A 25,417-nucleotide genomic window follows, 5' to 3' on the forward strand; every position below is an offset into this window, starting at 1 on the left:
GAGGTTTTCTAGCACCATTTTCTCTTCTCCTAGATTGATTGATTGATTGATTGATTGATTGATTGATTGATTGATTGATTGATTGATTGATTGATTGATTGATTGATTGATTGATTGATTGATTGATTGATTGATTGATTTATAACACAACTGTGGAGACGCCTCCAGCCAAGCTCTCCGCACTGGCAACGAATTGTCAATGGCCACCGAAAGCGGAACAAAATAGGGCGAGAGCGCACGTGAAAGAGATATATAATGTACCGACCACTAAAGCTCAACCATAAATAAAGGCGAAATCCACTAAAAGCAAAACACCTTTGAAGTTAGGACAAAGTGATGATGGATAAAAGAAACTGACGGCCTATGGGAGTGCGACCTGCATGTGAATACGACCAGCTGCTCATGGGCAGATCGTATGAGCTCACAGCGGCGTTTTGTAGTTGTCTCAAGACTTTTTTTCGCAACAATACTACTGTCTTTTAAAGCTAGGAGTGCTATGCTTAGGCTTGTTAATATGTAGCGAGTACTTACTTTTATACACCCATTAATCCAGCGGCACGTTTTAAAGCCCGTTCTGCATGGCATGCCAATATGCAGCTGTGGCGCCGCTCGTGCAGCAAAACCACCTAATTTCGTACCTTCGGCACCAACCAAAACGAATCGTTTTGCCGCACGAGAGGCGCCGCAGCTGCAGATTGGCATGCAAATTGGCACCATGTATACACAGAACGCGATTTATGCCGTAGCACTTCCGCTATCAATGCGAATTCGCATATCGTATCCGTTGATAGAGCAGGTACCTTTCAGGGTTATTGACACAAAATTCTGAAGGCGAGATAACTTTGGAGATAGATTGTGGGGAACCCACATACAATATCTACAAAATTACAGGGGCAAATACAGCCTAGGACGTAATTAAAATCAATGTTAAATGTGCGTAACGCAACCGAGCAGCCAGAGGAGGTCCTCGCGAGTTAGACATCTACTTGGATGTGGAGTAACCGAGCAGCTAGCGGAGGTCCTCGCGAGATCGACATCTACTTGGATGTGGAGTAAATAAGCAACATCCTAACACGTTACGAGTTTCTGTTGGCCGCTTCCGCACTGCCGGCGTGTCTCGTCGGCTCCCAGCTCTGATCGGATGTCGGTGCTTTCGCTAGCTGTGGAGTGCAAATGACATGATCATTCATTTTGTTGGCTCATCGTGGCCGCTGGGCGTGACCCAAGTTCTACAGCAATTCTAGGCGCTCTATTTTTATTGGTTTTTATTACACTTGGCGCGAAAACGCGCCGGGCACACGACAGGCGTACTGAGGCAGCCGCGGGTACACCAGCGCGGTCGCGATACAGGCGGTGGCCGCGGCTGCGAAGTGGCGCAGCAGGCGCAGGTAGTTCGAGCGATTGCTTGTTCCCAAGTCCCAATAGACCTGCACATACGATAAAGGAGGTAATGATAAAAATGCAAATTGCATTAAAAATCGTCATCTGCACCGCTTAAGAGAGCCGCAATCGAATATCCGCCGCAGTGTTAAGCCTAACATCTGTAGGAGGGCGGCGAACTGGGCAAGTTGGGGAATGTTCATGGTGAGGTGATGGAGGCCTTCAGGGAAAACGGTTTTGGGCTTGAATTTACCGTAGAAGTTCCTGAAAATATTAAGCTGCGGTTTTTGGATCTGGAACTTACATTTTCCCGTGATCACATATGTTGGGTGTATAATACACGAACGTTGAAGCTTCTGTTAAATTATGAGTCAGGCCACTCCCAGATTATTAAGGATGGTATTGCGGGGTCGTGCATTAAGGCAGCCGTAACAAAATCTTGCCACCACACCGTGTCGTCCAGTTTATGTGAGCAGGTAGGCAGATTAGGTAGGTAGGTACACGTGCTGTCACGAGGCTGCGAAAAAGTGCTGCGGTGTATGAAGGAAGCTAACCATTGCTGCGATCGTGAAGTATCCAAACGGGACAGGCCTGTGGTTGTGCCCTATATCCACAAACGTTCGAATGGGATATGCAAAGTAGCATTTAGGTATGTGTCCTCCTGTGCTCCTGTACGGCTCAGGAGGATTTTCCCGGCAATGCAGAAGGTAGCTGAGACATCTACAAAGAAGATGCCAAAAAATGGCTGCGGTGTCAACCATAGTTCGAAGTTTGTACACTGCGCCCAAAATGTGGTATATAATTTGCCTTTGCCCTGTGATAAGACGTATGTTGGCCAGTCAGGGAGGTGTGTGAACGTTCAATTAAAAGAGCATGAACGATCCATAGGAAGCGACACGTCGGCGCACTTTGCCGCGCATACCCGCACGTGTCGCTGTGTCCCGTGTTTCGATGGCACAACAATTCTAACCAAGCACCGCGATAGACTCACGCCAGGGATTATTGAGGCGCATGCATAGAACGCAGCGCAGTCGCCGAGCACTGGGAAGTGGCCGACCACAAAATTTACTTCTCCGGAACGGCCATCCTCGAAAGGGAAACAAACTGGAGGAAGTGGCTTTTCCTCGACTCCTGGCATATTCAACGAACCCCACGGAGCCTTAATCGCCCCCTTAGAACGCTCCCTTCTGTGTACACACACGGATTGCGTGCCGCAGCGAAGGCCTTGGCGCAAGGCAGGAATGGTGAAAGACTATAAGACGCAGCTGCAGTGTGGCCACAGTCACCCCTGAAGAAGAAGCCGAGCCGGCTTGGAAACGTCGGGTTTTGTCTACGTACGATTGGTTGGAGCATAATTAAATTTCTGTTTAAGGGCCAATCAGCTCAAAAAATGCATTAGTTGTCCCTCTCTCGCCCCTTTTTCAGAAGTCAGTTTTAACTGGTTTTATCTCTTTTCTTTCTTGTTTGTGTTTTCGGTGATGTACACTATAAGTATGGCTGTTTTTCTTTATTAAAATTTTCAGTTGTGAGACAGCGCAGTGCTTATGTTTGCCCATCTCTGTCTTCGTCTTTTTTGCGCTGTTTTCACCACTAACATCTCTAGGCAGACCTGTAGGCAGGCCGGCTGGCTTCACGCAGCGCGCGTCTCCACAACCACTGCCTCTAGCGTAACGCGTCATTCTCTCTCTAGCGCGGCAGCAATTTGCACTCGCAGCGCCTGAAACACATCCACAGTCGCTTTTAAAGACGATAGTCTTTCTAGGGCTACTTAAACCCAGAAATTTTGGTCTGTCTGTATGTCTGTCTGTCTGTCTATCGGTCTTTCTGTCCGTCTGTATGTCGCTACTCGATTCAGCCACCCGGCCAAAGTAAAATGCTTACTACGCAATGGTCTTATATACTCACAGCCAAATGTAAACGTCTAAGCCCGGTTTATATGTTCACACTTGTCAACTTTGTTGAACAAGAAAAAAACATTACGCAAATATAAGACAGGAAATTAGTACTCTAGGGATATTTACAGTGTCCCTTTATTAAAAAATTCCTGGATGCTTCGTTTTTCAATAGCAAATGATATTCTGCATATACTGCAGAACAACGCGTACCGCCTGCTGTTGCCCGCGCCACCTCCGGACGGCATATGAGAAATCACGCGGCAACAGTAAAAAAAGGTTCCACTAGCTAGGTTTCACGTTATGCTTGGAACGCACGTGCAGCACGGCAACGCGGTTCGATAAACCTTGAAGTCGGCCGTCTCGATTCACGCGCGTCTCGGCCGTACTGCAGCGCTGGCATTGAGGAACCCCGCCTGTAGCAGTGGAACGCGGTAAATTCAAATCGCCATGAGGAAACCTTTAATGTTTACCTTGGGATGAGCGCGACGGAACAGGAACAGCATGAGAGGTGAGCGGGAAAGCGAAAGGGGGGGGGGGGGGGGCATTTCCTCGGCAAATGTCTACAAGGACTATCGTCTTTTGACGGCATTTGCAACGAAAGGAACAGATACGCGGCCAATTTTTTTAATTAAGCGGCTGACGAGATCAGTACTTCGGGGCATTTGCAGAAACTGCCGCCTACGCGGAATCAACAGTTCTACTGCAGCTCTGCTCTGTTATATCCGTCCGACAATCACGTGGGCAACTTTTGTTTATACAAAATCCAACCTTTCGCGGCACCCGCTGAAGCCGATGCTGCGACTGGCTTCATTAAAACGATTCTATTTAAAGCATCGTTTCGCGCTGAAGCAAATGAGGTTTCCACACAAGGTAAATAGGTCATTAGCTACTTATCGCAACAAAAAAAAAACACAAGATACAAATTTTTGTGTGAGTGCTCCTATAACAGAAACCCTAACACGTAGCACCTAGTTTAAGCACCAGAATTTCACGGGGCACATTTTTATTCATACCACGAGATTAAATGCTTTTATTCTTCATATCGAATACCCCCTAATGAGCTGATAATCAAAATTTCGACCATTTTTTTGTACTCTTCAAGCAAGCACCCGGGAAAAAGCTCAAGACATGAACTTTCCCCCCAAACAGTTATAACACGCTTATGCATTGTCTGAAATTCTGTGGGGACAATATTTTGGCTCATTCGCCAAAATATGTAAGAAATCAGTTTCCACGGAAAACATTAATCAAACTTCAAAAGTTGTCTGAGATGCAGCACAAAATGCAAAACAAAAAAACGTCCAGACGAGCGAAAATGCGAGCAGTGCTGACTTACAACGCTTATTGGTTTCTGGTTGGTTGCATGGAAAGGAAGTATAAGTTCATGCTATTATGAATATTCACCTCATTAGCTTCAGTTATTTCTTTGTAACCTTGTTAGTAGATTTACTAATTACGACGCAGCTGAGGAAATTCATGCCCCAGCCGCAGTCCCTATGCATATAACCTGAAATGTCCGTTGCTTTTTTTTATGTTCTAAAAATTCTGCGCCAAATTTTCCTTACTTAGGACACCCGTCATTTGCCCTGTATGTGCATCGATCTCCACACAAAAGAGGTATCCACTAGAACATTCTTTCTGAGGAGGTCATGAAGCATGTACCTTGACGTTACCTTGAACGTGTTCGCTACCTTTATCGAGTGGTAAACCTTATATAGAGCAGACAGGCGCTGTCGTTATGGCTGCTTGAGTGAGCACGCCTCACCCCTTGAATACAAAAAAAAAGTGCGCAAATGTCACCTCGTAATACATGTAAGAACTGCTGCCACATCTTTATTCGAAGCTCAACCATATTAAATAAATGTACAAACCAACGGGCATAAGAAATCATAGAATCATAAAAGATAAACTTTCGCTAAGTCATGCGCATCTGTTTTGCTTTCGTGCAGCGAGAAGAGGGAGAGCTTGCATTTGTATCTAGTACTAGGCCATGACTGGCTCTACTTTTGCATGTATCTGTGCATTCGTGTATTACATTAGGAATGGATTGCTTTATGGGATAAACATCAATTTTAAGTGAGTGCAGCGTCCTGTTTTCAGCGTCGGCACAAAAAGTATTTTTGTTCACATGTGCTTGGTGGCCACGTCCCCAGAAAAGAACAGCAACAAATTCTTCTCACGTGATCAGTCAACCACCACCTCGGAACGCAGCCAACATGATACAATCGAGCTCTTTGTCCCTGGTCGATACGTTTAGGAATGCCTTGACGCGTCCAAGGTCCACAGCGTTGATGTATACTCCACTATGGCTGTTGAAGATCTAATCAAAAAAGGAGAAATGAAATGCTTTTGTAAAGCGTTGTTGTCAGAACGCACACAATAGACAGCAAGACGAGGGAAGACACGAAAATTAATCTACTTAGCTTTAAAAGAGTTTTATGCTGAGCAGGCAAAGGAATACCAACATGCAATGCGCATGATAAATTAGGTACTGCATTGATTACTACTCTGTACAGTCTATTTTTATGCGGCATTAGTACTCTGAAATTTTTCTTTTATTATTGGGGGTAAACCTTTTATTCGGAAGTAACGCGAGTACAACTAGACATTAGGGGCATAATGATCTAGATGTGTGTCAACTAATTAAGTAATGTTCATTTAACACGGAAGATTACAGAAAGTACAGAATAATTAGGCCATCAAAAGACATGTGAGACGCTTTTGTGGATCTTAGACTGCAAAGCTTAATGCGGGTAAATTGGTTAGACATAGTTAAAAGAAGTTAAACAACACAAATAAAAAATAAACAAGCTCGACAGGAAGGACGTAAGGAAGGATTTGATTCATGTAAGGAAGAAAGGAAGGAAAGATGCATGCAAGGAAGGACGACAATTGGGAGGGCGATTAAAGAGAGTCCCAAGAGTAGTGGCGAAGGGCAGGATGGCTCACCTGCAGTTCGGTTGATGGCCACGCCGGGGTGACGCGTCAGGCTGCCGGTCGTCTGCGGCTGTGCGCACTTTCTCCTCCGTGAACAGACAGATCTCCGGAGACCTGGTGTTCACCGTTGTCGTCACACGGGCATCCCAGGACAGCCCTCAAAACCGGACGCTGCGTCCCAAGCGCTCGTCGGGCTACCACTGTTCCTCGCTTCTCCCCCCCCGCGAACCCCCGCTGCTTCACTGAGACGCAGTTTTTCGAGCCGCCCCGTCTTCCAAGGATCTGGCGGGTTCGGGCTTCCGTTGTCCGCGGCTCTCTCGTCCGCCCCTCGGCACACGCGGCCCATCTGCCAAATTGCGACGAGAAACATCCTGGGATTCTTCCACTCTCCCCCCTCCCGCCTCCCTCCAAAAAATGAGGAGCGGAGGAAAACAAAAAGCAATGTACGAAAGATTGAAAAAAATTAGCGCCTGGCAGTCCGCTTTATTTACAGTAGGTATAGACGTCGCGATTTCCTTTCGACGATGTTGCAGTTGGCAAATCTTGAACCTCTAGGGGACATGCGACGAGCTGCTCGACTTAACTTACTTCGTGTAATATATTTTTTTAAAACTAGAACTAAAGCCGGATAATTACCTAAGTGAAGCAGTTCTAGAACTACCCAGGAGCTGTCAAAACTGCTTTGGCCAGGAAAATAAAAGAGACCAAAAGTATTGCACACATTTTAGGCGCTCGTATACATCGGCGCTGCTGAGCCGTGCTCCCTTACTCGAATACCCTACGCGGCGGCTTTTGGGCAGCGCGCTTGTCAGCGAAAACAGTGGGAATGGTAAGCATTGAACAAGCCACTGGGGGGGGGGGGGGGAGGGGGGGCAGGCGGGGGTGAAAGGTGAGAGGGTGCGCAATCGACGTGCACATATTATGAGCCCGAAGCTATGCAAGGAACATTACATTGTTGGCGGATGAAACGGATGGGTGGAGACGGATGTGAAAGGGGAAAAAAGGGGAAAAAACACGTGTCTTTGGGGGGGAGGCAGTCCCCATGTGCCCCCCCCCCCCTCTATATCCGCCACGGGGTCAACGTAGAGGCGCGGCCACAAGTAACACCGAGCGCGTCACCAAGCAGCGCAGAGCGCCGTGACGGGCGCCAAGGAAATCTTGCGGCACATGCGCAATCAATGCCAGAGGTGGAGATGGCTGCGCGTCGTCTGCAACGGTTCCTCCCACTTCGCCGTGCACGGCGAAGGTATACAAATTGAATACAAATTGATTTATTTGATCGATAATGAGGTTTGACACAGGCGATGAGGCCCGCTGTAGTGGAGGGCTCCGGATTAATTTTGACCACATGGGGACCTTTGACATGTGCCGAAATTTCAACCACATGAATGTTTTCGCTTCTCGCCTCCATCAGAAAAGCGGCCGCATGGCCCGGAAACTAACCCGCGTCCTTGTGTCATCGGAACAACGCCTCATCAACTGAGCCACCGCGGCGGGTAAAAAAATAGAGTTTCATACTAATTTCATTAGTATGAAACTCTATGGGTAAAGGTACGCAAACAATTCTAATCAATGTATTTCAACTGAGTTATCAAAGCACGAAGAGATAATTTTAAATACGCCTTCCGCTTCTGGAGAGTTATTTTTGTTGCAGAGGTTCGCGTTCCGCCTTTTTATCCTTGAAAAAAAAAGCACGACACACAATGTTTGCTTAGCAAAGTCTTGTTTCGTATTTATTAGAAGATAAATTACACAACATTGCTTGAATTACACAACATGTAAGTTTTTAGGAGCATCTTGCATGCGTGCCTTGATAACTCAGTTCGAATATTGTAACAGTACGTCATGGCTGCAGCGCTTTCGTGCATGATTGCGCGCGGCGAAGTGGAAGGGACGTATCAGATGGCGCACAGCTAGCTCCAGCTCTTCCGACACATGGCGCTGATTCCGCAATATATGTGCTTAAAGATTGCCGCGGCGCCCATACTGTTACTCCGAGGAGCGCGGCCACGCATTCGGTCCTACTTCTAACAGTGGCCTTTATATATTTAGCAATGCTTTTCTTGTATCCTCATGCAGTGCGTGGGACATTGAAGTCCCCTAAAATTATGAGAGCGTGTGGTCTGCTTCTTTACGAGTTAGCGAGAACAGGCGGTTGAATTTGTACTCGCAGTGTATACGTTGAGAATAAAGATTCTGGTGTCGTTCCGTTTTCTCGCGTACACTATTGTTAGGTCGTGGTAAATATCAACACTATCAAACTGCTGCTGGGATAATGTGAGGTTCCGGTTGACCAGTACCGCCATTTGCGGGTCATTCTGGTTTTGAAATGTCATGTAGCCTGCTAACTCGTGTGCGTACTTGCCTCTTGCAACGCATTTATATAGGGCGGACTGGCTTGATATTGAGCCAGGAATCGCAAAGTGGTTCGTTTACGTTTATATCTCCGTCAAAACCACTGCCAGGCTTTACCTGCACGGCTTGTTGCTTCCGTGTTCGGCACATGGTGCTGGGGATTTTTGCGGGATGTCTGTTGCTTCCTGAAGATGCTCTGGTAATCAATGCTTTTCATGATGTTGTTTAGGAATTTTATGGTGTTGTAACGACGTAATTTGGTCAAATATATAACTGCCTCTACAGTAGCATGGTGATCGCAGTGAAGAAGTTGAAACGTCGAAGAAATGTTTATGGTTAACTTGTTTACTTTACTGGTAACGGTGATTACATGTAGCCCATACAAACCTGAAATAATACACTTATTACATCAGATGAGAAAAACATTCAAGAGAACAGGAGTACATAACGGGACGTGGCTGACTGGTTCGTGGTCTCCCGGCGGAAGGGCACGACGACGGGCGGCAGTTTCTGAAGTGAGTCCCGGTGCTGGCCGCCCGCTGCGCTCCGCCCTCTGCCCTCTTCCGTGAACCCGGCCGAGAGGGTTTATATTCGCTTCATGCGGACTCATGGGAAAAAAGCGCATTCTGGCCCCACTTTCTGCAGCCAATCGGGGATACGCTTGTAAACACCAATCAGCCATGTTTCCGCCAAAGGGAAAAGGGCCAATCAAACACAAACAACACAAGGTTTGAACACGAAAACGCACGCGTGGAGAATTACTTACGTAGAGAAAGTAATTCAGACAAAACACACTAACGTAAACAGCGTAAAAGAAAGAAACGTTGTGCGAACTACACCGGAGACCCGGAGACAGAAAGCGACAGAAAGACAGAAAGCCACGGGGAGTACGGAACGCCGTGGCCGCGCCGAAACCCAGGCTGGGGCGATGGTCCCCCTCAACAGCCGCGTTTCCCGTTTGGTTAGCGCGCACGCCGCATGCTTTTCGGAGAAAAAACAAGGCTTGGCGACCGAAGAAGGACGCTACAAAATAGGAAAAGCAAACTGAACGGGGGTTCGCGACAGTGTTGTGAATTTTCGTTTCGATGTGCTGAAATTTTGTTTCAACGGTTTGTTAACGTGTTGAGCCTGTTGTGGATGAAGTTGAGATTTTCATAATGGTTAATGAGTTTACTGGTTACCTCTTTGGCAACGCGGGTCTCTACAACGCGTTTTTTGTCAGGAGGACAGTTCGATTCTGCTACTGTTGTGGTTTTTGCCTGAGACAGGCTGTTGCGCGGTGCTTGATTCTCTGACTGCAACGCCATGTCACCTTTTTGTAGTCTCGGCATGCTAGTTCTTGTGCATTATGCTGGCGAGGGTGGAGTGTTTGTTGTTGATACTGGGGAGGATGGGAACCCGGGCCGCCCCAGCTGTCCTGCTTATTGTTGGGCTGGGTCGGCGGTAATGGGGGTGGTTGGGTTTCTTGTTAATTTTTACTTGCCGAGCGACGTTTTTTGTTCATCAATAAATTGGAGCGCCTTCTTTCACGTTCCGGAACAGAAGGCCAATCTTCTGGGCTATTGAGTAGAGGTGCGGGGGGGAAGCGGGGAAGAGGTGGTTGTTGCCAGGGTAACTGTTTATCAGGGGTGGTGGTCTCCTCCTTGGCTGGAATTTGGATTGGCATTCCGCAGAACCGGTGATGTGAGCGCCGTCGCACACTACACATTCGGGCTTGCACGGGTGTTCCGTGTATGGGTTGGGTAGTCCGCACTTTTGACAACGCACCTGAGAGGTTGGGCACACGTCCGGTCGATGTCACGCGCGCCAGCATCGGGTGCATGCTTCTGTTCTTCGTCGGAAAGGTTGGCATCGGTAGGTTGCTCTTTGGTATGCGAAGTGGTAGGATATAATAGTACTGTCGAACAGGATTTACACAGCGTTGGAGGTGCCCATCCTTCTGGCGTTTAGGATGCTGCATTAAGGGGTTGAATTTTGTGAGGAGTTCCCTAATGGCCTCAGGTAGGGTATGTTGAATATTGTTCCAGGCGCTGGCGAGATGGGGCGGTGACATTCATGGCGACATCGAAAGTCCGGCCTCTGTTATTGATATGTTTGATCGAGGCAATTATACGGCATCTCTCCTGCATAGATGTGTTGAACATGAAGTAGTTGGAAGTCACGTTCGTTCTTAGCTGCTCACCTTGCACATATGATAGTCCCGCTGTCTTTTACATGGCATCCAGGATGTCGGCTTGGCTTGTTGCGCAGACATTGTGTCCGCCTTGAGGTCGGAAGACGATTTTAAAGTCTCCTTCAGGGAGCTTCTCTGGGGGTGGAATGCATTGCTTCGGGCGAGGGCGATGCTGCTTGGTCGCATGGTCGGCCGAAGCAGTTGGGTTGGGGGCTTCAGCGATCTTCTTGGTGGCCGCGTTCTCACGATGTGCACGGAGGATGTGCTTCCAGCCGCCATTTTGTAGTTCATCAGGGGGGATGTATTCTCCTTTCACGATGACTTCCACGTTGTCGCTGGTCGACGGAGTGGAAGATAGGCCTAACGGGGTAGGCCTATAGTTCCGGCGTGGTTTCTTTTGGTGGCAATAACTCCAGAGATCTGGGCACGGAGCTCAAAAACCTCGCATGGGCCGAACACACACACTGTACGGGTCCTTTTGCCAGAACACGCACTGAAAAAAAAACAACGATGGTGTTCCGCTCAAACGCCGCAAAACGATGGAGGCGAAGTGAGGCCCGTCTGTGCGCTGCGAAAGAGAAATTAACTTTCTTCCGTAGCCATTTCTTGACGCAGCTGCTATGGTGGGTAGCCGTCGGCAGTTTGGGAGTACTACAAGGAACTAGGCATTGTGACTGGAGGCCTGTACTGAACCGACAATCGTTGCCAGCCGTGCTACTTTTCTCATTGTGAACACCAAGACAAGGGCAAGCTTTCGCCATGCCAGCGAACCCAGCCATTGCCGAGATGACTGCACACCTGCCGCAAGGGCTACGAGACGACCTACAGCGAGGACAAGCACTTTGATATGCAGGCAGTAATTTCATTTTGTGTTTATAGAAGAAAAAGGAAGATGAGCGAATGGACATTATGCAGGAATTAACAGCCACTATATTTCCGCTAAAGTTTAACTTCGCACATGCAGGTCCTTGCAGAATTTTTTCTGCATCTCTAACCTTATTACGGGGTCCTTTCTCTTGTCAATAACTTGTCGACAAATCGCGCCTAAACGCAGACAAGCGAAAGCATAGGAAATTACAAGCACTATAGTATGAAGAATGCGAACTGTTTCGTTAACAGCTTGAGTATATATTAATCTCATCACAAGAGCAGAGAAAAAATTAAAGATTAGTGAATCAAATCGATCCACTCTGTAGCTCTTTTAACTTTCTTCGAAATATGTTTTAAATATATTGTTCAATTTCTTTCAGGGAGGCGTCAAAATCAGGAATATTTTCCGACGCCTAGGCGCATGAGGGTTTATATGCCTAACAGATATTACCTCGAACAGGTTTTAAGGAAATAAGATGTATCTCTGCGACAGAAATCTCCAAGAATTGACCTGTGGAGGCTGATTTCTCTGTTTAAGCAGACTTTCCCACCCAGAAAAGTGGTAAGTATGTTAAAAAATACGGAATTACGCTTAAGCGAAAGCCCTTAAGACATGCTGATTATGTACAAACTGATAACTGTCACTTTTCACAGTTTTAATAAACCCAGTTTTAGGCATTCAAGTGCCCGAATCTATGTTACTATGCATTATTAGGTATTTGGTGCCTCGTTCTGTACTTCTGATTAATTAGGCAATACGTAATGAATATTTCAAAAGTAGTTATGGAAGGTTTCTTCCTCCCAAAGGTCTTAACCTTAGCACGTGATCAGGTTTACTGGCTTCACCCGCTGGGTTGTAAAAATGCTTCTTCAGCCACGTGTACGCTCGCACGGAGACCGCCACAGTTAGAATGCGCTGAATCTATTTTGGGCTCTTGCCTCCCATACGCAGAAAAATGGCGTCCGTGCCTGGATGAGCGTTGAGCTATTTTGTGTACGCCAAGCTTCCACACAATTTATAGCGCGTTATAGTACGAGAAACAAGGAAGACTAATGCAGAATGGCAAAGCTGAGGTCTAGGGAAATCAAACAGACAGTCAAGTCTTTATTTTGCCTTGAGTTGATAGCGATTAGGCTAAAGTATGATGCGGAAATTGGTAAGTAATGTGCGAGTATAGATCAGACGCTCGCATCCGGCACCTTCCTCCGCTACTCCTGTTCTTGTTCTTATGTCAAATTACCTTCATCAAGTTGAAGAATCCCAATACATTGCAATTAGTCCGCTTAGGCTCAGCATCGACGTCAGGACATTCGCTGTTGTGGCCAGATTTGCACCGATTAAGTTAACTGTGTCATTGCCTTAATAAATTCTGTATAGTCAATACTGGTGAATTACGTACTCCTGCCGTGCCTTAAAAAATAGTAACGAAAACGGAGTTTGTGTTTTAGCAGTGTGAAAGAAGAAAAGAGTAGCGATATGGATATGAGAATAGCGAAATAGGAAGAGGGAAGCCGTAGAATTCCATTCATCGGTCCGAGCCCGACGAAGCATTTATCATTTTACGTTCCCTGTCCTACGTGAGCCTTTGAGTAACGGAGCGGGAACTTAAAGTGGCTGCTGCTTCCGTAACCGACGCGGAATCATCTTGTCAGGGAGTGACATTTCGCAAAGGGGTATTGATTCAATGTAGATAAGTCCTCCTAGATGAACTGCCAGTTGGGCTTGCTGGTATACGTTCATGATTGAAAACGCGCTACTTAAACGCTAGTGCGCTTGCTAGTGCGCTTTGTCCAGTGTCTCTTCATTCGCCTTCGTGTGTCAGTAGCGCTTTTAAGTGCGAATGCACTTCTTAAGCGACCCTGAACCTGCGTCCACCGGCGATGTCCGCGCACGTGGAGATGGGCGCGCGCAGCCTGGCCGCTGACTTAGCACATACCCACGTGGGGGATGGGCCAGGAATCTCCTCGTCTTCCTTGGCAACGGGGGGAGATGGGCGCGCGCTGCCTGGCCGCTGACATGGCACATACCCACGTGGGCGATTGGCCAAGAATCGGGCGTCAGAAGGGCTAATGCACCTGCTTAAAGGAGTACTGACACGAAATTTTAAAGCTGAGATCCGCTCTAGCAATCAAGTACAACGACAACACAAATAGCTGTCTGTGAATAAATGCATCTTTCTTTCTTTGTAGTTGTGTGTGTGTGTGTGATCTCTCTTTCGCGAACATTACCGAACCGCGCAAATTCAACTCGTGCATTCGCACTTTCACATTCTTCCCCTCGGGGAAATGCGGGGAATTTTTTTCAATCATGATCGCCCTAGTTGTCCGGCTCAAAGACGTCTATATCATGCAACTCCCCAGCTCGTGGGTGGCCTCATTATTAACGCAGCCCGCGTGACCCAGGACCCAGTCCCTAGAATCCCAATGGTGAACGTGCATTTTGAATTTGCACGTTGATGCCTTTGGTGTTCCCCAATTGCGCGGATATGTTGTTTTAATATTACGATGAAGCATGTTAGCTCGGGGGATATTCCAAATGACGGGCTTAAGGCTGCCTGCGCTGGCTCGGCCGTAGGTTTCTCGTGAGGGAGATTACGCTGCTTGTAGGGCATTTATCTGGATTCGACTTGTGCTAACGTCATCATTCCACATGTGTTTAACAGCGGCACAGTGGTAAATGGCTTGGTGGACACGTAAGCAAAATCCTGTGCTGGGGCACGGAGAATGGCACCCCCTGCTGGCTTGTGGCGAACTCCTGGAATCCTGACTCGGAACACAATGGTGGGTGTCGTCATGTTCGGCTGATAGGAAGTTCAAAATTCTGGCCTCTATCTGAGAAAGTTTGATTTCTTTAATTGAATAGCAGATAAACATAGCCTCTAGCGTAAGAAGAACGGGCTATGAGGCACGATGATTAGTGTCGGTGGCATTCAATGTTCTACAGATGGGATATTAGGGTTATAAAATTTTCATCCTCCCCTTGCAGCTATTTTCCTTGACCTGCTCTGTCTATTTTTACGTAAGGCGCTCATGTGCTTTAAGTGTCAGAAATTGTATAAACGGTGCCCTAGACAATCTTGGCACACACAGATCGATGTCCCTACGCAAAGAAATATTTGAGGACAACTCATTTCAGCCTTTCTCGTGTATGGGCGTCGTTGCATAACCATGACGTTACCATGTAGGCAGTCTCGAGTTTAAATCTTGGCTACTGAGCATATGTTTTTGTCATGGAAGCCAAACGGGAGACAATTCGGCGCTGCGAGAATTTGGCACGCAGTGATGAACTTGTGTAGGCCTAATTTAAATAAAGCGGTAGCTGGGCTCGCCAGATTCTTTCAATAACTGCCGCGCATGAAGCAGCGGGAAGCTAACCACAGTGAACAAATGTAATCCGTGGCTACCCATTACAGCGTGCTTCAAACCACGCGTGCAGCTTTAGAGCTTTGCGCCCCTAACTTTAATTGGGTTTCAGGTCCTTCGCCGAAGCACCACAACTAACATCACGAGCAGGATTCTCACGGTCAAGCCACAAAGGATTGATGTGGCTTTGATGCAAATTAGAACAAATGTTAATATTTTTTTCCCCACGAGAGCCGTTAATTAACAGTGCGCAATGATTTTAAATCCCCTAACAATTAATCGGGCGGATTAGGTTAAATTTAGAAACACCAACAACGTGTTGCTGGTTTTAAGGCAAGCATTGTTTCTGTAAGCTGGGACGAGTCCCCCTTCGACTGTTTTATTCATATCAAACAGGAAGAGCTCGTGGGTTCTAGACGCATTGTACACGGTCGATAAACAAACGGCTAATGATGCAACATTATTTATGAAAGTTCCTTATTTTTCAGAGGTGCGTTTATCCCTAGTATGAAGTACTGCATTTCGTGATTACTATGAGTACATGCGGAAGGTAGTGTTGAAATGGAATAGTACAGCAGATGTGACAGCACCCCACCTTCGTGCGCTGGAGAAAAGTACACGGGATGTGCATGATAAGATATCTTTTTTCCTTCTTTCAGGATACTTCAAGATAGAAAAAACGAATCTGTCCTTGAAGATCTAATTCATGCTGAGATCCCCACGAATGGGACGCTGCGCATCCATGTGAATAAGAAAGCACCAATAGATCAACCAAAAACAGCCAGACAGAACATCTGCAAAGTTTGCTAATATACCCTGGAGTCAGCATTCACCTGACATCCCAAAGGTGAGGAATAAATGTTTGTGTTCGATGTGCAGAATATCTGCATAACCACGAGTGCCTGGCCTGCAGCACCATCTTCGCTTTTGATTGATTGACTGATTGATTGATTGATTGATTGATTGATTGATTGATTGATTGATTGATTGATTGATTGATTGATTGATTGATTGATTGATTGATTGATTGATTTGTTTATATATAGCGAGTTCGTACCTACTGTTATAAACGCATTAACCCAACGCCGTGTAGTACTTCTGCTATCTACGTGAATTTCGATCTCGTATTCGTTAATTTCGCAAGGATTTAGCTGTGGCCCTACCTAGAACGTAACGTATAAGCCAGAATTTTACTGGCGCCTTTTTCACATAGATTACTTGATTAAATATCCTGCAGGAGATGGTTAATAAAAATAGAGTCTCTATCTTCCCAATCGTCAACATACAATTTAAAATAGCTGGAGATTTTAATTTTCCAGGTCAAGCAGTTATTATTCTTATGCACGTTCTGAAATTGTATGGGGACAACGCTTTCTCTCATTGACCAAAATACTCAATTTTCAAAAAAAAAAGACAGTTTGCACACACAAATCAATGAAACCTAAAGGAGCACGGAAACGAAAATTTTGTTACATTTTTATTTCTTTTATCGATGCTTAATGGTCTGGTGAAACTGAAACAGCACTTCAAATACTTCAGCGCGCGATAGTCAATCACATTGAACGGCCTGAAAATCGTTTGTTTCAAATTCCCGCGCTTTCATCCAGAACGGCGCATATGACGGAATCCCGGCCTGACCTCACCGATTTGTGCGGACGTCACCGGCGCCAGCTTGAGAGGGTGTTGCGTCCGCTCGCCTCTTGTGGGGCCGCGGGCGTGAAGTAACGTCACGAGTTTTTGACGAGCGCTGTCGCGTCACTTCTTTTGGCTTCACGGGGGGATGTCACGCTGATGTCCATTTGCTGAGTGCCGCTCCGTGCGCTGCTCCGTCGGCGCGATAAATGAGATCCAAGTGAACTATGTTCTTCGCGTCGCAGGCCGCTCATATTTCAGCCAGGGTATTCTGTTGAGTGAAGGAAGCGAACTGTGCAATAATATTAACGCCGAAAGTTGGCTTCAGTGCTCCTTTAAGAAAGTTTTTAGTGGCACCGCAAAAAAAGGCTCGCAGACGAGCTAACCCAGGAAGGGTGCTGCCTCACGGGCAATGTTTATTGCGGTGAGAAAAATCGTATACACGTGAACCCACCCGCCACAACAAAGAAAAAAAAAGAGAACAATAAACAACAAATGCGCTGTAGCTACAATGGCACAAGTAACTTTCTGTTACCAGAGAGAAGTGCGATGTTCTTGTTATTTGCAGTCATTCTATTGATTGATTGATTGATTGATTGATTGATTGATTGATTGATTGATTGATTGATTGATTGATTGATTGATTGATTGATTGATTGATTGATTGATTGATTGAATAATCGATTAATCGATCGATAGATCGATTTTGGGGTTAAGCGCGCCGAAGCTACATCTACGCTGTGCCACATGCCGTAGTGGAGGGATCTAGATTAATTTTACCTCCTAGGGATCTTTAATTAACGCGCGCAAAAATCGCGGAACACAGGCGTTTGCGCTTATCGCCGCCATAAGAAAACCAGCCACCGTGGTCCGTATCCAACACGCGCCGTCGGGCTCAGCAGCGCAACGACCTAGCCACTGACACACCGCGGCGAATGCTGGAAGAGTTGGTATCTACCTAACATTACGTTTCTTGTGGTTACTTACGCGGGAAGAGTACATTGAATTATGAAAATTGACCTTGTAAAATTCAGTTATTCCTTTTACGGCCTGCGGAAATTCGCATGGCAGCCGCATTCCCCATGTGTACAATCTGAGGTGTCTGTTGCTGACTTTTTTGCGATTCCGTGGGTTCTGCCAAAAACTTTTAATTATTAAGGCATGCGCCGCTCACTTTGTGTAACGATCACCGCACGATAAAGGTGGCAAGTAGACCACGCTTCCGGACCAGGCCATGAAAGATGTACCGTCAGGTTTGCTCTGAGGTATATTCAGGAGGCATGATGTATTCGCTGCCTTTATCGTGTGGTACACGTTAGATAGTGAAAATAGGCGCTGCCATTAGGACAGGCAGATTGAGTCCCCCCACCCCTTAAGCACCGAAAAAAATGCCCAACCATCACCTCGTAATACATGCAACAACTGTGGGTGCCATACCAATTTTCGTAGTTCACGTATAATTAGTAAATATGACAATTAACTGGCATGAGAAATCAATGAAGCCTGAAAGGAAAACATTCCTTCAGCTGCGCGTCCGCTTTCCTTTCGTGCAGCCAGGAAAGGAATTCGCAGTCCTGTATAGTAAGTCGACCGTAACTTGTACTACTTTTTCATGCTCATCTGCAATGTCTGTGCATCTGTGCATTTTGTTTTTTATTTCGGTCAGCTTATTTTGTTTTTTGTCCGAGTGATTTCATTTATGCGATAACCAGAAATTCTAGCGAGTGCTTTGACCTGCTCCTCTCGTCCGCGACCTTGGTTTTTCGGGGTACCACAAATTGCACCCGACAGGCTAACTCTAGCCTTACATATGCTTCATGACTTCTACTACTAGCGGCCACGACACAAAGGCTTTTCTTGTTCAGATGTCATTAGTGGCACCATCCTCAGAGAACAGTGCAACAAATTCTTCGTGGGTGATGAGTCCATCGCCATCTTTGTTTGCAGCCAACATCATGCAGTCGAGCTCTTTGTCCGTGACAGATGCGTTTATGGATGCCATAACTCGTCGAAGGTCTACAGCGTTGATGTATCCTCGATCATGGCTGTCGAAGATCTAAGCGAGAAATGAATTTCAGAAAATGAATGCATGTATAAAATGTTGCTCTCACAATGCACACAATACCCCAAGAGGACGCAGGAAGGCACAAACACGAAGCTACTTCTCCCTAACAAACATTTAAGGTGGATAGGCAAAGGAATGAGAGCGTACAAATCCGTACGAAAAATAGGGTACGGCATTGATTGGTACTATATTATCGATCTCTGAGGTAGGGATGTAGTATAATTACGTTTTTAATTATCTGAGATTAATCGTCTTTCCTACATTCTAGAGACGTTGGAAATAAGGTGTCTAATGATTAATGTGTGCATACTAGATATGTCAAATATAATAATGAATGCAACGTACAGGACTTGGAGAAATAGTTAGCCCATCAAAAACATCTGCGACTCTGTTATGGATCTTATAATGCAAAGCCTAATTTGGGACAGTGGGTGCGACATTTGGGAAAAAGATAACCGCGCAAAAAAGACAAAAAAAAACAAGTGCCATAGACAAGGCGGCAATTCAAGCTGAACTTCCTTTTTAAATACAAAAACCTCGCATCTATAAACTAAGAGAACATGATGGCGGTGCTCACCTTCTTTCGAGAAAGTCAGCCTCTATTTCAAATAGGGCAACGTCAAGCGCATTACTGACGAGTCTGCAGCGAATTAGCGCTGAAGTAAAGGTTCACTCAATGCATGAGCATGTATGAGTGTCTTAAAAGCTTGATAAAAAGGTTTTTCATTAAAAAATGTGTAATAACTCGTCAATGTGAGCGAAAAAAGCACATGTTCATGTGCCCACCGTGGTTTGGTTTTTTCTGCTTTGGTACGAGAGACAGATGGGTAAGGAGAATTGGAATCAAGCTGCAGAAGCTGTTCGCAGTGTAAGAGGAAGATGATTCCTAGATGTAAGGAAAAACTATAGAGCTCTGATGGTGGTTGCAAATGTGAATAGAAAAGTTCATACTTTAACTCGTTTGTCTTCAGTCAGTTATTTTTCAGGCGTTTTCAGGAAAAAAGGTGAAGGACTTCCATAGCCGCAAAGGACACCGCTACTGCCCAAGGTGCAGCCTTCAAGGGCAAGGAACACGCTACCGTCAACTTAGACTCTCATACTGTTCAATCGAGCGCATTTCAACAACGGCTCCGATATATTCTGTACGCAAACCCAGCCACGGTAGATACACATCGACTGGACATGCGTTTAATGATCCCTAGAAGGCAAGGAGGTGGCTCTTGCGGCAGCCCGCGCTTATACACACCAGGCGTTTTCATCCGGGAGTACACTTATACCCCCGTGAGCTCACGATAAAAAATCATGCTCACAGAATTCTCAGACATTCGGGGTCATCACCGCTTAGCAGTAAAAACATTTCCTCTTTTACATATCAAGATGCGTAGTATAGACAGGGTCATCTACCGACAGCTGCAGACAAGCACATTTCCTTATTTCACAATACTACACTCCATGCACTCGAATCCATGTCCGTGCAATTGCAACTTCTGCCTAGAGCCACCTACTGACTACTACAATGTGCGGTAGTGGCAATACAGTAACCTTTGCCCCATATCTTAAACCCTCAAATAATTAGTGAAAGGAAGGCCTAACAGACTTGAACCCGGATCACCAAGATCTGGTTGACTGGACCATACGGGCTCCATAGAACCACTGAATTCTGGACTATGGATGCCTCCACATTGAGGTCAATAAAACATATTTGTACTAAGGTGTGAAGACGGGCTAGGTGGTTTACAATTAGGGCGAAAATCAGCCCACCGGCGCTGACTAGCCACAGAATAACTTTTATTGCGCGCAGGCAATATAAGAAAAGCCGGAAAGCACACAAAAGAAAGAAAGTTCAAGATTGCAGATATAGTATCTCCTTTGCTAACGAGTTTACTGTAGACGCATGCGCCCGCTCACTCGTGCATTGAAAATTTTTCATAAATCTCGCGTGCTGTGTGGTCGCCGAAGCGCTTAAAGGGGCCATGCAGACAAACCACAAGTTTCGCTCATACCAAAGATTGCCTCGTTACAATCATACTGACCACACTTTCAACATAAACTTCTCTCAAATAAGCTACATAACTAGGAAGAAAGGGAATGCCCATGCGACCCCCTAGCTTATTTCCTGCCACAGAACCAGTGATGTCATATGCGACAGCTATGCGATTGGCTGGAGCCGGCAAAAGCAAACGAAAATTGTCAGGGCTTATAAGCTTGCCAAACGAGCTATATATTTTGCTTACATTTGGTACACATTCTTTTTCCAGCAGTAAGAATGTTGGGGTAAGCAGTGGAAGTTACGAATGTACACTTAATACTTAAAATTACCGATGCATACTGCTGTTGGTACTACTCCCACTATGCTTGTTTAAGCTGCACAGCACTGCAGCGCTTTGGGGTTCTCTCAGGCGACACTGACCGATTGGCGTAATAGACGGTGTCTTACGTCACCATATTAGTCGAGTGAACACCATGTTTAATGAAATGATTATTTTCTACCTCAACAAAAAACAAGCCAGGTACAAATACGACCAAAAACAAAGGCAGAAAACGGCCCACCGCGGTATGGTGGCGCTATCTAGTCTGACTAACGGTAAGCAAGGCTCCCCAGCACATATGACATTATTGTAGACGTTCCAAAAACACACGTTTTGGCGCGAGAAACAAAATGTTAATTTATATTGATTAATTTTTGCAGTGAATAAGCATCGTTTGCTTCCGGTAAAGCGCTGGGGGCACCATAAAACACGCTATCTTTTCAATAAAGCAAACATAATTTTGTCTTCATGGCTCTGTAAGGACTTCACTGTGCTCAAACAAACGCTCTCAGAAGGGCTCGTTCAAGCACGAAGCAAGAAGTGGGGCAAGGTTGATACCTATAGCGAATTTGATGGAATTCGCGTGCTCACGAAGCTGAGCATTCCAACATCGCCCCGTTTGTCCAGTTTGCATGAGTTTATTGGGAGCCTTTGCCACTGTTCCTGGGCACTTTGTCCTCCCCAGGGAGCAGCCAATTGATGGCCAGCTGAGGTTTTTTGACCTGAGGCTGCGGATCAGTGATGAGCCTTTTTTTTGTGATACCCGCCAAGAGCCAAGTAGGCACTGCTGCCACAGTCTTCGACCCACCCCGAGCTCGTAAAATGCGAAGTGGCTACTGCGGTTTTGAAGAACGCCTTGTTCAGGTCGTGGCACCACCAAATAGAGGCCATGTTGCGGTACCCAGTTCAGCGCCTACTAATGTCTCCATAGCCTTTGCAACAAGTTGCTGAGAGACGTGCGGGTAGGGGCCCGTCCCAAGGCGCCCAAGGAATACAGAACTACGACGTTCATCCCCTGCGTTCTCGACGCCTCGCACAAACTAAAAAGAATTGTTGAGCGGTCAGGGGTGCCTGTTGTGCTTTTTGCCCCCAGAAACTTGGGCAGCCTTTGCAACAGGGTGAACGCGGAGGAGTCAACCCGCAATATTCGGAACAAGGGACACATTACGCGTTTTATGGAGTGCACGGCCTGAGCAGCATGCGACATCTGCCTGTCTTGCGGCAGGTCGCACATAGGACAAACCGGACGATGCTGGAATGATCAGATTCGCGAGCACGCAAATGCGATTAAATATCGTACTGGCAGCACCACTGCCACACGTGTCTCTTCGTTCGCGTACGAGTCCTCAGGAGAGCCTTTGTTTGAGCACAGTCATGTCCTTAAGCGCAACGGCGACCACAGAACACGCGAGATTTACGAAGGATTTTCAATGCACGAGCGAGCGGGTGCATGCGTAATCAAGTCGTCACTCGACCTGTTACCCAATGAGTTAGTGTACATGCAAACTTAAGTTTTCTTTCTTTTGGGCTCTTTGCACCTTTTCTTATATTGCTTGCGCGCTATAAAGTTTGTGCAGTTGCTATACAGCGCCCATGTTTGGCTCTTTCTTGTCTTCCGTTGCGTTTCACTGCGCTGTTTCGCCATGAAACATCTTTGACTCCTCCAATACACGTTTATTCATCATGTTACCAAGGTCAGCGCGTAAAAAGATATTCTACAATTTTCTTGAGGTAAACACTAAGTAAAGCTCTCGTCTTTTTCTTTCCGCCAACATAATAGGTGTGTCAAGAAATACTGAAATTGTTTTTTTCGGGTTGAAAAGTACGGTTAGGTTACTCTTACCTAACGTTGTAGCTACTCGACGTTGTTGCAGATTTAAGTACACAGAGTCAAGATTTCTTCCGACCTAGAAACGCCCTCAAGATTTATTTGCCGAATGATATCTACTTTCCTGTCTAGAGGGGAATGGGAATTGCTACATTTATGTGAATATCCCTTTTTAATTCGACTATTCTAGCTCCATTATTTTCAAGACCGGAGTGGTTGGAAGTCCAAGGAAGTGGCCTTCATCCTGCAATTGAGATATACAAGTTGACATTGCTTACTATAAGCTTTACTTGAGTGCTTCATTCTCTTTCCTAGCCTTTCGTAACTCCTTCGGGCGCCTTGTACCGGTCAACTATCTCTAGCTGCTTTGACGATAGTGCAAACCAATTCAGTCTTACAGCGTGATTTGAACGTCATACCTGCCAATATTTAATTTTAATGCAATGCGCTCTTAACATTACTCACGTACAGCATTTGTCACAAGTTTTTTAGACAGTTAAAAGGAAGAACCTGCCCCCGGAGGTTGTCGTGAGAATTGTTACTTCAAACAATATATTGCTATGATGTTGTAGGGGGGGGGGAGGGGTTGACTTGTAAAATGCTGTCAGCGTTTACCTTTCGGTAATGTTGTGTTTGATCTTACTTTATTTCATGTAGCACTAGCGCAAAACTATGAAGTACTGAGAGGTTGGCAGATACTGCGTGTTAGCTTACTATATGTAGGCAGCTCTTCGAAGTGCATGAAATCATTTTTCTCTGTCTGAGCAGCTCAGAAACTTACAGTGAGTGCAAAAAACATCATCCATGCAATTAAACTAACCCCATGCCTTTACGGCGTTTTAAAAGCGCGGCAACCAACACCCACCTTGTAGACCGCCTCAACGCCTTCTCGACTGTCTCCTTCCTTCACAGCCGTGCCATGCTCAGCCACTACTGCCAAGAAGTCGGCAAAACCAACGTTTCCTTTTTTGGTAGTGTCTGCTTCGGCGATTATGTCTTCAAGTTCCGCATCGGTTACTTTGTAGCCGAGAGAACGCATTACCGCCCCTAGCTCTTGCGGAGTGATAAGGCCGTCGCAGTCCTCATCGAAGAGCTCGAACGCCTGTCGTAGCTCCAGCAGTTCATCCTCGTCTGAGTTTTCGCTTATGCTGGGGTGCAACGATCCAGACGAATCACTGCAAATCGATGAAGAGCACTCGGAGGGGGCTGATTTTGCGTCCATGGCGCGAGACTCATAAAACACAGCGGTTGCAGTAGTTGCAGACACTTCGGCGCAGTTGAATGCGTAACGTCCTCGTCTGCGTAGTGACAGACGCCGAAACACACGCTGGCCTGAAAGAGCGTTTCCAACGGAACCAGCACATTCAGCTTGCTTGCCGCACCTGTCTTGTTCATGCGAGCAAGGCCTAAAAGATTCCATTGAGAAGACTGTGGGCCGGCGAACTTCGTCGAATTTTTCAGTGTCTGGCTGGATGCGCAGTGAGCTTATTGTTATCACATACAACACCCTGCTGTCCCGCACCCGTTGTACGCTCAGTGCAGCGTACGGTGAACGGAGTTAAATGTGAGTATATGACATTGAGCTCGCTACGCAGCAGGTGTGCGTTCTGCGTAGAGGGAGCGCATCGGCCGCAAGGTTCGTGGGATGACAGATGTATGCTGTTTCCACAACCTGACTACCCAGAAAAGAGGGTTAATGCGAGCCTTAAAAGTTTAAATGAAAGCAAAGGAAATTCGCAATGACGCACGGGGAGATTGCGGGACAGCCGCATGTTTGTAGCTACCTACGGAGGAAAGAATGCACCAAAAAGTATGTTGCATTCATCCAACAAGCGCACAAAAACACAACAACCCGGCTTGTTGATAGATGGCTCGTTGCAACAGGAGGTGTTCATATGGCTACGGAAATCCATCAACGTCCAACGCTGTGCTTATTGCGCTTTAATTCAGTTGTTGATGTTATCGGAAGTTCAGATATTGTTATTCGGTACATAATGCCTGAATTCACACCATACTGTGACCGATGTCCGGAAAAGACGCAACATTAAAACCTCGAGTTTGGTGAGAACACTCTAAGAAAATGGCTGAGATATCAGTGAAGCCAAGACGGAATATGCGACCTGCAGCCGCAGCGGTGGCCTTGTGGAGAGCTTGCGAGACATTTCGCAGGTCCCGGGTGCGATTACCCGCCACGCATGGGCGTCGGAAGGGGTTGCAAAAGGGGCCCCTTGACCTCCCCACACCACACCAGCACAATTTCCCCTTCTCCTGCCCTCACCCTCTCCACCCACAATGCAGCTGGTTTGCCCCCCTCAAGACGAAATCCTGCCGACACCCATACCACCACGGGTTCTGCATTTTGATCCTTGTAAACAACATCGATACCGATGAAGAGGTCATATTATCACACATCAGAATCCACAAACGGTTGTAAACTATTTCAAATCCCTCCATTACCGCTCGTACTCAGACAGGTATATCACCCAAGTTTAAAGGCCAGTTTGACCATTTTCAAGAAAAACGAGAAGTACAGGATGGGTTGATTAATGTTAACCGCGCTGTGAACGCAGTTTTTCATTGGCGGCAGTAAGCCCTAGGGATAATTTAAAA

General features: G+C 46.3%; 1 protein-coding gene and 1 pseudogene across 1 annotated transcript; one reads left to right on the top strand and one right to left on the bottom strand.

Annotated features, from left to right (window-relative positions):
* The first annotated feature begins 11,279 nt into the window (after positions 1 to 11,279).
* LOC144168540 (cathepsin B-like cysteine proteinase 4) lies at positions 11,280 to 15,676 on the top strand (annotated as a pseudogene).
* A 1,319-nt stretch (positions 15,677 to 16,995) lies between these two features.
* Positions 16,996 to 24,399, bottom strand: LOC144170055 (neo-calmodulin-like). Its single transcript, XM_077699574.1, has 2 exons — positions 23,673 to 24,399; positions 16,996 to 18,661 (listed from the first exon to the last, which is right to left on the bottom strand). The coding sequence occupies exons 1-2, from the start codon at positions 24,225 to 24,227 to the stop codon at positions 18,467 to 18,469; spliced, it is 750 nt and encodes a 249-aa protein (XP_077555700.1). The 5' UTR covers positions 24,228 to 24,399; the 3' UTR covers positions 16,996 to 18,466.
* Positions 24,400 to 25,417: the final 1,018 nt, after the last annotated feature.

The sequence above is a fragment of the Haemaphysalis longicornis genome, unplaced genomic scaffold (genome assembly GCF_048455015.1).
Source record: "Haemaphysalis longicornis isolate Haplotype H1 unplaced genomic scaffold, Haemaphysalis longicornis Haplotype H1 scaffold_2, whole genome shotgun sequence".
Taxonomy (NCBI): Eukaryota; Metazoa; Arthropoda; class Arachnida; order Ixodida; family Ixodidae; genus Haemaphysalis; species Haemaphysalis longicornis.